At 45.2% G+C, this 12,173-nt stretch overlaps 1 protein-coding gene across 1 annotated transcript; it reads right to left on the bottom strand.

Moving 5' to 3' along the window:
- Positions 1 to 4,336: 4,336 nt before the first annotated feature.
- On the bottom strand, positions 4,337 to 4,980 carry PtA15_3A465 (uncharacterized protein; the record flags this gene model as incomplete). Its single annotated transcript, XM_053167436.1, has 2 exons — positions 4,337 to 4,718; positions 4,838 to 4,980. 2 exons carry the CDS (start codon positions 4,978 to 4,980, stop codon positions 4,337 to 4,339), a joined length of 525 nt encoding a protein of 174 aa, XP_053018653.1.
- Between the last annotated feature and the right edge of the window lie 7,193 nt (positions 4,981 to 12,173).

Below are 12,173 nucleotides of genomic sequence, written 5' to 3'. Positions count from 1 at the left end.
GGTAGACTTTTCAGCAGAGCGGCACTTGGAAACGAGGACCCACTTCTGGTTTCACTTTTTCTGTTACGTTTTGCACATTTTTTCTTCAAGCCTCTGAAGCACGGTAACAAACGCTGTGATAGTTGCATTTGCCGGTCAATTGTTACTGCACCGGCACAGCTGGGGGGTCATACTTTCAGTTTCTTGTTTCATATTTTTTGTTTTTTGTTTTTGTTTTCTTTTGGCTCCCGTAATGGATGCCTATGTCACTTGTTATTTTATGGCGCGGGTTTCCCTGTGTCACGGGTTGTTTGTAAGCGTCCCAGCGGTGTGTCTGCTGGGCAATAGGCACATATATACATATTTATTTATGTCAATTGGCGTAGCGGAGCTACCTGGCAAATAGTGTAGACGAGTGTCACAGGGGTAACCCAGTGGGCAATTGTGATTACGAGCGTGTCTTGGCTATCAGCGGGATGTTGCGGTGCCGTCCGCCATTTGGAGTTCAGGGAAGACCCGCTTCCAACCGGCTGTCGCGCTGCTGCATAATTGGTATCCTCTGCTGAAGAGTGTGGGCCAGGTGCAGCGCTGGTCTACCTGTGGCACGTGGTGGCTGGGTGTCATGAGGCTGCCGTGTATGGCTGTCGCTGGGGTGATTGTAATAACCCGGAAATGGATGATCCTGGGTTGCCTACCTCGCTACCGCGGATCATCCCGCAGATGGTCCACTGAGGGCTGTACCAGGGATACCAGACTGCACCCGCGGTGTAGACGGGTGAAGAAGATGAATCCTGGCCACGGCGTCGTCCATTTCTGTCACCCCATGAGTCTTGAGAATTGCTTGGGCACCGCCAAGTCAGAATCTCCTACAGAGATTTCCCGGTTTCTGAAAAAAAAAATCCAACATTTCTCTCTCCTGAAGGCTACCCATGTGAGTCTGAAACTCGGGCGCCTTGCCTCGACCCTCTTCCCGACAGCCTCTATTTATACCTTTTCTCTCCCCCATATCTACAACGTATTCCCAGTACCCTACTTCAAACCTTTGTTCTTCTCTTCTGGAAATTGATCTTGTTGTTTGTTCTCTGCATCAAGGAACTCTAACCTTAATTTTGACTATTCATTGTACTTCCTTTACCTCAAAACTGAACTCAATCCTGCACCGTACGAATGCACAACCGGGCTGATCCTGGCCAATCGTGAACCACATGCAACAACTCTCTCACACAGCTTCCAATAGCAACTCTTTTTGTGTTACATACATAGAAAATGTAATCTTTACAATACCCTTAACAACAATAGGAATTCTTAAACTGACTATCATACCTTTTCAAAATGTACAACAAAAAAAAATCCTTTATGAGACCATAAAACAACATCAGCAATAATTATTAGACGTTCATTCCTTTTCCGAGCCATAAAACAAAACTCTCCATGCCTTTTTTGACATCACAACAACAGCATATCCGGTCATCCTCTCGCTTGCTTATCATTGCTCAAAACAAAGCACCAACATGGCCAAACGGCGAATGATAGCAATAATTATTAGACATTCATTCCTTTTCCGAGCCATAAAACAAAACTCTGCATGCCTTTTTGGACATCACAACAACAGCACACCCATTCATCATCTTGCTCGCTCATCATTGCTCAAAACAAAGCACCAACATGGCCCAACAGCGAATGATGATACTATTTTGTTGAGTTTTTCGCCCTGACAGCTCTGCAAAAGGGCTGACTCGTGTAGAATTTGAAATAGTCTCTCAGTTCGCTCACTCCATCCATTGGTTGACCTCCTTCAATCCCTCCCTTCCTTTGCTCTCCCCAAAAAACCACTATCAACTATCCTCTCTCTCTCAGTCTTGACATCGCTCAAGACATAATAAATCTCAGTCTTGACATTGTTCAAGATTGAATCTTCAAACCGCTACTCTCTCTCGACATCGTCCAAGCACTCTCTCTCAACATCACTCAAGCTCCTTGGCAATCATTGGATCGGCTCTTCTCTCCAATTTGGTGAGAAAAGAAAGGTGTTACTCTTGTTCCCTTCCTCCCTTGACTAATACCTTTTCACTTCTTTCTATTGTTCTTCAGTGTCGTGGTCCCACCTTCTCTCCTGTCCTGTCCTTGGTTGTCTCATTGTCTTAAATCTATTGTGGTGTCTGGTTCTAAATTCTTCAGCAATACAGTCTAAATCTTCACACTATTGTTTGGAAACTCCACATTGCTGGCCCACTTTACAATTACATTATTCACCTCTCAACCAAAACCAATTTCAAATATTCTTCTCACCCAATCACTGGTCCTTCCTGAAAATCTCCCCTCACTGGCTTTCAGAAACCTAATCTCCACCTCCGTCATAGTGTTTCAAAACACTAACATCAAGCCCATTCCCTTTACCCAATTGCCAGTCAAATTCACTCCCCTTGCACAATGACCGGACCTGTTGTCAGCACCTGTCTTCTTATTTCAAAACTCCACCTTGTCACTTTCACCCCTTCATCCATCACATACTTGTACTCATCCGCTTCACTTCCCCCCTCTACAACTACTGATCCTCTGTACAAGATCAAACTCCACCGTTCAACTGAAACATCACATTACCTCAATAATTGGCTGGTCTTCAAAGGCCACCTCGATCTGTCAACTATTAATTCTACATCCATCACCGCCCACGTAGATGTAAACTCACAATCCTGGACCTTTGCCAAATATCCATCCCCCACAACTCATAATCAACTTGAAATTGCTGGCCACCTACGCCTCTTAGCAATAGAACCCAATTCCCTTGAAAGTCAACTCTACCTCAGTATGCACATGGGAGCCTTGATCAGCTCTGCGCCTGGACCTGGATCAAATAGACTTGACTGTGTGGGACAAGATTTCACTGCAGAATTGACTCTTGGTAGAAGCAGTGGATAGGTCTTTTCGTGACTTGAAGGGGTGCAATGTTCCATTTGGTGGCAATTTTTGACAAACTCTACCCATTGTTAAGTTGGGGGACATGTTCTCACAATATAAATTATGCATGTTAAATTCTTCATTGTGGAACAAAGTCCGGAAATATCACTTACGTTGCAATGCTCAATTATTGGGCCCTCGGGCTGGGTCAGTCCCAAATGGAGCTGTCCAATTCAAAAAATGGCAGCTCAACGTTGGCGAAGGTACAATTCAGAGGGAATTGGTAGATCAAATCCCGTTGTGTTTTTGGTCTCTGTTCAGGAACAGTTCAATCAAAGCCCTGTTTTCCAACATAATCAACTTTGTATATGGTGATTTGGCCACAGCTGGACAGGACTTTTCAGAAGAGTTTCTGACAGGGTATTACAAATCACAAGCAATAATTGCGCCTTTAAATAAATATGTGAAATATGACCATTGAAACTCCACACCTCAGCCGCAATCAATCAGATAACTGATTCTTCTGAAAAAGCTCTGCCTGAAGAAATTCTGAACAAGATTGACACAGCCAATTTTCCTGAATACAGCCTGGAATTGAAAGTTGGGCAGCCTTTAGTATTACTGCAAAACCTATGTTTAGAGGTTGGGCTAGCCAATGGAACAAAGCTTCTCCTCCTTGACATTGAACGTACTGTTTTGTGTGTCAAAGTTTTGACAGGTACTGCAGCAGGAAAAATTAAAGCTTTGCCTTGAATAACTCTTAAATACAAACCGGATATGGAGTTTGCCTGTACCTTTACTCAATTCCAGTTTCTGGTTGCCAGCGCTTTTGCGATGACTATCAATAAATTTCAAGGCCAGTTGTTGGATCATGTTGGGTTTCTTTGCCAAGGCCTGTTTTTGCTCATGGGCAATTATATGTCGCCATCTCCAGGGCTACATCTGTAGCAGGGTTAGGGATTGCCTATGTTCCCAAGCAAGACACTGAAGTGACCACCAATGTTGTGAACAAAAGTTTGCTCTCATCACATCTGAACTCATGATTTTCAACTGTGCCCATAACCTGTCATTATGTTTTAATTCTCAATATTTGTGTTTCTATAATGATATGTTCAATGTGCCTGCGATGGATTTGTTATATATATATTTTTTCTGAAGTAACAATCATCGGCATGTTCCGCGGCGCAGCCGCGATTTCCCTAGTCATTCGAATAAGTCAGCGAGATCAACAAAATAGACGAGCTTGAATCATCTTTGTCCGAGGATTCGGCTTCTTCTGCCTCAACCGCTTAGCCACACTTAACATATACACAGACCAAAAAAAGATGCCACAAAAGTCAATGAGGAAATCAAGAAGTTTCTGGTCCCAGAAAGGGAGCATGTGTAAAACACTCACCATCCTTCCTCAATAGTAGAGATAGCGAGTGTAACATAGTGAACAACGGCAGGTGAGCAAAGGCTACCAACACTTATTCTGCTGCTTGAAGATGGCATCAAAGAGATTAATGAGAGTGTCTGCACGATTACCACCCAGACTGCTGGCGAATGAGGCGCAGCGTGGACGCTGATGAATGCTCCGTTGGTGATGTTCGCACTTTTTTTTTTCCCAATCCGGGAAGGCTGCCTGATTTTCGACCAGGTACAAAATGCGCATCCCAGCCGTAGCGCGATGGCCAGAGCTGACACGAAGCCAAGAGTATCTACATGAACCGACAATTGTGTTCAGAGTCTTGCCTGCCGCCTTCAGCTGGGGCAGGACGGGCTGGGCTGATGTGGTGTACAAGTCAAAAGCCGGCGTCGTTCGATACTGCCACCAGTAAGTTGGATCAATAATCCGCTTGCTCGGATGTTTTCATGGCGGTGTATATGCCGGAAGATCAGCAAGAAATCAGGAATTGATAGAGATTCATTGACATTGTTATTTGGTTGCAATCGAAGTCAAGCGGGGGTTGAGATGGACAAGCTGTCAATGATGTCCAGGGGGTAGACCCTCCGCAGGATGATGGCGGTGTCGACACCGTGGCGTGACCGGGCTGTTGCAACGTTGGGCAAGGCGGTGGTGATTTTTACTATACATAGGTTCAAAGGGAAGCTTGCAACCATGCGGGTGGTAGGTGATGAAGCCAGGGCAACAACTGTTGGCAGCGAGGCAGTGTGGACGTGAGAGCTAGTGTCATGAGGTGGCCGCAGGGCAATGGTACTTAAAGAGGTGGAGGAGCTGGGTCAATCCCCCAGGGGTTCCGGTTTCGTCCTACCCCCTCCCTGGAAGCCCCCTAGTTGCTTGATTAGGCCCCTCCTTGACAGCTCTTTCACAGAGTCTTTCAAAACCGGCCCTTTTTTGCTTGTTGCTCTGGCACAGCTGGAGGGTCATCCATAGGGCCTTTGGGTCTTTGGGGATATTTTCAACTGCTGTGTGTATTGTCCAAATTGTGTGCTCTTCTGTTGTGTTATTTTTTAATTGAAAATACGCCAAAACTCAGATCTAGGTTTCCGCGTTTGTGTGGATTTAATAAACTTGGATTGGCAGGCCATCAATTTCAACATGCAGCACCATGCTGTGAAATTTTTGTGGCTACTGGGGCACAGGAAGCGGCATTACAGCTCCCTGCCTCATTAAAATATTGCTTTTTCTTCTCAATGCTCTCCAGGCTCAAGGAGACCCCCAAGTGACTTGATTATTTTTTTGGGGCTTTATGAAGGGTTGTTCTATTGATTCGTGAAAAAAAATCCAGAGAAAAAGGAGCCGTTCTTTCGGGGGAATGGGCAGTGCGCAAAGAGCCGTGGCAAAGGCGCGCACTGGGGTCTAGACGTCGAGCGGGCGACCCTCACAGTGCGCGAAGAGTTTTCGGCAGTGCGCAAAGTAAGTCCGTTTCATGAAAGAATATTTTCAGCTATTATGCACTTATTTTTTCCAAAAACATTACTTATATTCATTCTTTTGAAACCTTTCTGTCCATCCTCCCAATAACTCAGAACTTAAGAGGCATGGTTTGTAAGTCTCCTATTCAAAAGAAATGTCATGAAAACTTTCTTCCAGGAACTGTACACACCCTTGATGAACGGTCATTGAGAGGGGTGCACACCCTCGATGAACAGTCATTGAGAGGGGTACACACCCTTGATGAACGGTCATCAAGAGGACATACCCCCACATCCCACGCGATGATCGGGCATTGAACGGGGTGATCACAATGGCCGGCCACTGAGCGGGGTGTGTACTCCGCTCGATGATCGGCCATCAAGAGGGGTGCGTACATACCCCATTCAATAGGCCACTTAAAATGCAGTGGCGGTACCCGCGGTACCTGCCTCAAGTACCGCCGGTACCCGTCGGCGGGTGCCGTGTCTGGGTCCAGGTGTCCAAAACTGGAGAAATTTGTAGCAAGTACCCGCACCCGTCGCGGGTACCCGGACCCGTTTGGCCATCTCTAGATAGAACTCTTGCCAACCTAGCAAGTTTATCTGTGTTCTATAAAATCTTTTAAAATCAATATTATTTCTCACTCAACAACTTCATGGTGAAAATTTGCAGTCACCTCAGTTTCAGTAACCTGGTTCTCCTCAAAATATGCTTCTCTTGATGCCTGGAGCTGACCAGCCATCAGCGGACTGTGTGTATGTCCTCTCAGTGAACAGTCTGTCTGGCCATTAAGAGGGGAGTAAGTCATTATTTACTTGCTTTGGGGCTTGGGGATGAGTTTTGATGGAAAAAAATTGGGCTGGTACCCGTCTAAAAGACCACTGGTACCCGCCAGGCGGTGCCGGATGTGGTGCCAGGTGCCAGTATTTCGCAAAAAAATGTTCAGGTACTGGTGGTGCAACGGGTACCTGTTTCCAGTTTGACATTCACTAAATTACAGCCTGGCACTCTCTAGAGGGTGCAACACTTTCCTCCCTGGTGTGGGTTTGGTGATTTTTTATGTACAGTGGAGAGTGAATATTTGCTAATGGTTTGTTTTTGGGTTTTTTGAAAGGGAATCTGATGAAAAATTGGGGGCTTGATGCGCAGGATTGGAGAAATAATTGAATCTATGAATTTCTTTACCAACTCTATCTGAAGATCAGAACAGAATGCTATGGACTACCATCTTGCAAGCTCACACAGAACTTGTATTTGGGGATGCCTGTCACATACATGACATCCCCCCTATACAAAAAGAATAGAAGGAGAAAGAAACCAGACCACTGAAGAAGGAAGAGAGGATGAAAAAAGGACAATGATATATAAGATGAAAGAAAACACGAATCATAATAAACCCACATGATATCTGTGTTAGGACCAAGAAAAATAAGAAGAAAGAAGAACAGCAAGAGTTAAAAAACAGAGAAGCTGAGAGACAGTGGAGGTTGAGAGGTCTGGGGGAGAAGTCTGAGAAGTGAATTTTGAGGCTTGAAGATGTTGTGGAAAATGATGAAGCTTGATTGTATTGAACTGGAGTATCTGAAGGCTGATGATCTCGAAGTTGCTGGTGGTAAACTAATTTCCTGACTGGCTACCAGCTTGGACACCACACTGGCCAGTAGGTAAGGGGGGGGGGGGGGGGAATGTGATTGAGATATTTGTTGGCTTGAGATTGGTTAAAGATTCAAGTGTAGTCCATTTTAAAAATAGTGACTTTGTGGTTCAAGGAAGCTTCAAGGGATCAAGATAAGTCTTCCATGAGATTTCTTATTTAGTACCATAGTAGATATTTAATACTTGAAACAGCCTATATAAGGACAACCACTATTATACCCATGTGAACACTTTATACAGATCCCTTCAGCCATTGAATCATTTTCGCCATGAAGTGCATTTAGTGTAGTGGCTAAAACAATCATTACTAGAGTGATATGACTTAATGCTGACATCACTTGTAAGGGTTATGTATTTATAGAGTACTGAAGTAAGGGTGTTTTGTAAATCTGGGATGACTGTAACTGGTGAGTGATGGACTGAGGGAAAGAAAACAGAGAGGGAGAGTTCCTTATATAGACAAATGTGGGGGAATCTAGCCACAAAGGGGTCCCTGGGTGATCTATTTTAGCTGGTGGGCTGGGCATGTCATATATTTGGTACATGCATAAAAAAGGTGGGGAAATGTCAAATACAGGGGTCTCTCATGGATGGGGTGCATGAGTGAAGCAATATAAAATAAAGGGGATCATTTTGCAGGGTGTGAATGCATGATTTCAAATTGATGTAAGCAGCGAAGAATTGGGTCAGGGGTCTCTCATGTATGGGGTGCATGAGTCAAGCAATTTCAAATATAGGAGACCTCTCTGAAGGGTTTGAATAAATAATGTCAGATTGATGTAAGGAGTGAATAATTTGGTTGCTCTCTCATGTATGGGGTGCATGAGTGAAGCAATGTCAAATACAGTGGAACTCTCCTCAGGGGGTGAATAAATGATGTCAGATTTATGTAAGGAGTGAAGAATTGGGTTCATACATGATACAGCTGCAAGAGGACCCTGGAAACCCTCTATAAATGGGGGTAATGTAAAATCTGGAATTTTGCCAAAATCCATGCATTTTCTGACTCAATTCATACATGTTTTATGTGTACACTCATGGGATTTTCCAGTTTTTCATCCAAGTTTATGAAAACTAGAGATTTGTAGAAACAAATTCAAGGCTTTCCCCATATAATCCAAGTATATTAAATTCTGTGAATTGTAGAAAAAAAAAACAAGCGTTATCCCTACAAATTGACCAAAAACACAAAAAAAGGCCAAGGGTTTCCCCTCCCACAAAACAGCAAGCAAAAATCAGAGTATACCCATACGAATGAAAATATTACAATGAAACAGTCACATTTACAAGAACACAAAACCAAGCCTGCACCCTGCCACCCAACGTCAGCAAGCTGATGTACCGTGGCCCACTGCCCATCCTTGTCTAGCAAGGTTAAAAGGGTCAGCCTAAATGCACTCCAAAAAAATCCCAAAAGCACTCCAAAAGTGAGTGTATGGAGTGTGCACTCCAATGATTGTTGGAGTACAGACTAGAGTACTCCAAGTCAATTGGAGTGCAGAACCGGGGACTCAACACTCTTTGGAGTGCACCACAAAGAACTCCAGTGGCCAGGAAATGTAATGAGTGCCCATGAGTCTCACTCCAGTGAAAACAACAAAAGGGGCCAAGGGAGCCCTCAAAGAGGGCAAAAGGTACTGCTAGCTTGCATGGCGGAAAAGCGCACACGCTACAGGAGGTTGTATACTGTAGAGACCTCAGGGAAATGCGCGCAGAAGAGCAGATGAGTTTTATTTCTGTCGAAGCCGTGGATATATGAGCTATTACAAGTGGAGGGGCCAGAATGTGGGACAGAAGGTGAACTATGCATATGCGATCTGGAGGGAGTGAGGGCGTGACAGGGAGAGGAAAAGTGTGACAGGGAAGGGAAAGCAGAAGAGGGAGAGACCGGTAACACTGGAACTTCAACACCCATCTGGGGACTCCATGTTTTGGGAGTACAAAATCAAGGCACTCCAACTTTTTTGGAGTGCTGGCCCCCCAAAGCCAAAAATGTGGAGTGCACGAAGTAAAAGTTTGGAGTGCATTTAGGCTGACCCAGGTTAAAAAGCAGTGAGAGGAAGACCCCCAGTCGTTAAGCACAAGGGGGGCCCACAAGTATTGCCCCACCAGACTGTGCAAGTGCAACAGCGGACAGGGGTGAGACAACCCCCCAGCTGGAAGCCAGCCCGGAGAGTTGCCTGAGGAAATATCCATACCAGGTGGCTTCTATTTACAGGCATCCAAATTATCCTCTTCAGGCACTGGCCAAGCGCCCACGCCAATGCCCCACCCAAGCCACCACAACAGTATCACCTCTCCTTGCCAGCGACTGCCATGCCGCACAACACAAACAGGCCCCTCCCACAGCATCCTGGCCATGATGTTTGGCGGTCAAATACCAGCAACCAGCCAACAATTTTGGGCCATCGCCACCTGCCCCGCACTCCCACCTTGCTTTGAATGTGCTCCCTGGCCCCCGGTCGCCACGTCGCATGTCATACACATTCCTGTTACCCGCCGTGGCATCCTGGCCCTGCCCAATACCCCCCACAACCAGTTCTTGTTGTACATACCAGCCCAATCAAATCCTGACTCAATCTGTAGCAAGCAGGCAAAAAAAGTCTTGAGATGACCTTTGCAAACATTTTCTCCTTGTAAGCTGTTTCCAACCGGGGTGTAAGGGTCCAATGGACCCTCACTGATAGACCGATAAAAAAGAGGCGCGGTGAACGAGCTATAAGCTGTCCAGATGAGTTCTAGGTCCAAACTATATGGGATTGGATTTCAGAGCTAGCCGGGAGAGATCAGTATCTCTCTATTTACAATGGATAAGGAATCAACAATGAAAAGGAGAGCGAAATCGCTGAAGTGCTTACCTAGCCAGGAGAGATCAGTATCTCTGCCGGACTAGGGAAGCAAGGGGTCGAGTATCTATAGTCATGTCCGCGCGGGGGGTCACCTAGGACTGTGACCCTTTGTGTGAAGTCCCAATCTGGAGGGGGCTTCACATGAGATAAAACCACTCGCATTTCCTGGTTCCAATTTCCTGTTCTTGAGCATTTGGGGGGACTCAAACTCCAGGTCCCAGGAATTTTTTTTGGCGGGGGAAATTTTTCCTGGAAAGTTTAACCTGGAAGACTTCCTGGAGGCGGTTTGAAACCCCCTAAGATTTCTAGGCTGTGATCTGAAGTTTACACAAAAGAGCCATCATTCACCATGCAAGCTGTTGTTCTTGTATATATTCATACAATTCCATCCTCACTCAGGCTCGGCATCAATCCTAGTAAAAGTATAATTATTGTAGCCGCGCTATCCCTTTTCACCCAAACATCCCTTGGTATACTTTTTTCTTTCCAAAGATTTTGGTCTTCTTGTTTAACTCCAGTAACTCAATATGCACTTTGTCAAGTCAATGATTAGTGCCACAGCACTTTTTGGGCTGCCCAGCGCGTTTGGTTATAAGAACTTGAGTTGACTTGTACGTATCTCTTACATAACAATGTGATGTATCCCAATGCGTTTTGCGTAACGGTCCATCTCAAATTTGGTGCATCCCAGTGGTTATGTGAGTTGAACTCCCCTCTCCAACCCAGTACCTCTTGCATGTCTTCCTACACCACAGCCGTTGTAAGACTCAAAAGAGGTTGCAAAACCCTTTTGCTGAATGGAGAAGGGGATAATGGAGGTGCAAACTCTTCCCTTCTATACTATCAGATAACAAGACCCACCAAGCTAAGCTTGGCAAGTTTTAATCAAGTGATAGGTCTGGTCTAGGAAGTTTTTCAATGACAGGTATGTGAAAGATGAGAGAGTTTTATGAGGAGTGGAAAGGGTAAAAGTTGACTTGATGTTTCCGGTGGGGATTGAACACAGGTCCTCAAGAGGGTGATATATAGAGTTGAGAAGAGTGCCTAGGCTGAGAAGGGTATATGACTCAGTTTGTAGTTGAACCAGGAACCGTGTAACTTGTGACAGGTATGTGATATGCCAACCAAGAGATATGAGAGTATGAGAATATGAGAGTGAGCTCAGTGGTTATTGCAGATATGAGGGATGATATGGTATGTTATAAGGGTTGTTATAAAGTGTAAGGATGATGATAATGACGGATGGATGGTATCTGTATAACTGGTGCCAGGTGGGTACTGAACTGAGGGAAAAGCAGCTGGGGGAGAGAGCTCCTTATATAGACAAATGTGAGGGATTTTAGCTACAAGGGGGACCCTGGATGAGGCATTTTAGCTGGCGGGCTGCGTACAAGTGGTTTCAGAAGATACTAAATACAGGCAAAAAGTGGGGTGAGAAATGAAAGATGATGTCATACTAATGCAAGGAGTGCAGAAATGGGGTCAGAAGACTGCATGCAGCTGCAAGGGGTGCATAAATGAAGCGGGGACATGTCAAATACAGAAGAAATGGGGTTGGTCACCTGCATATGCAGTGGAGATAAGTAGGTGTTTGGCTGGGGCTGAGTATGTATACCCTGGGAAAGGTGACTTGAGGGGTGTGACAGGTTGATGACTGGGGCTGGCCGTGTCCATGAGGGTCCAAGAGGGTGTAACCTCCAATCCAGCAGGGTTCCAGCAATGCTTTCAGTGGTGAATAGGGGTAAAATTGGCCGTAGAATCCATTTCTGAGGTCAATTTGGTGGTATATTGAGGCCTAGGGTGAGTAAATATATGTATGAGAAAAAACCTTTGATTTTTTACTTTTCCGTCTACCACATTGGTGCAACAGTTCTTGGGCTTTGACTTCTTTCAAGTATTTGGAATATTTGCTCGAGGGAATGTGGTATTGT

This window comes from Puccinia triticina, chromosome 3A, assembly GCF_026914185.1.
Source record: "Puccinia triticina chromosome 3A, complete sequence".
Classification (NCBI taxonomy): domain Eukaryota; kingdom Fungi; phylum Basidiomycota; class Pucciniomycetes; order Pucciniales; family Pucciniaceae; genus Puccinia; species Puccinia triticina.
The sequence above is the reverse complement of the archived record's forward strand: the minus strand, read 5'-3'. Positions and strand labels throughout refer to the sequence as shown.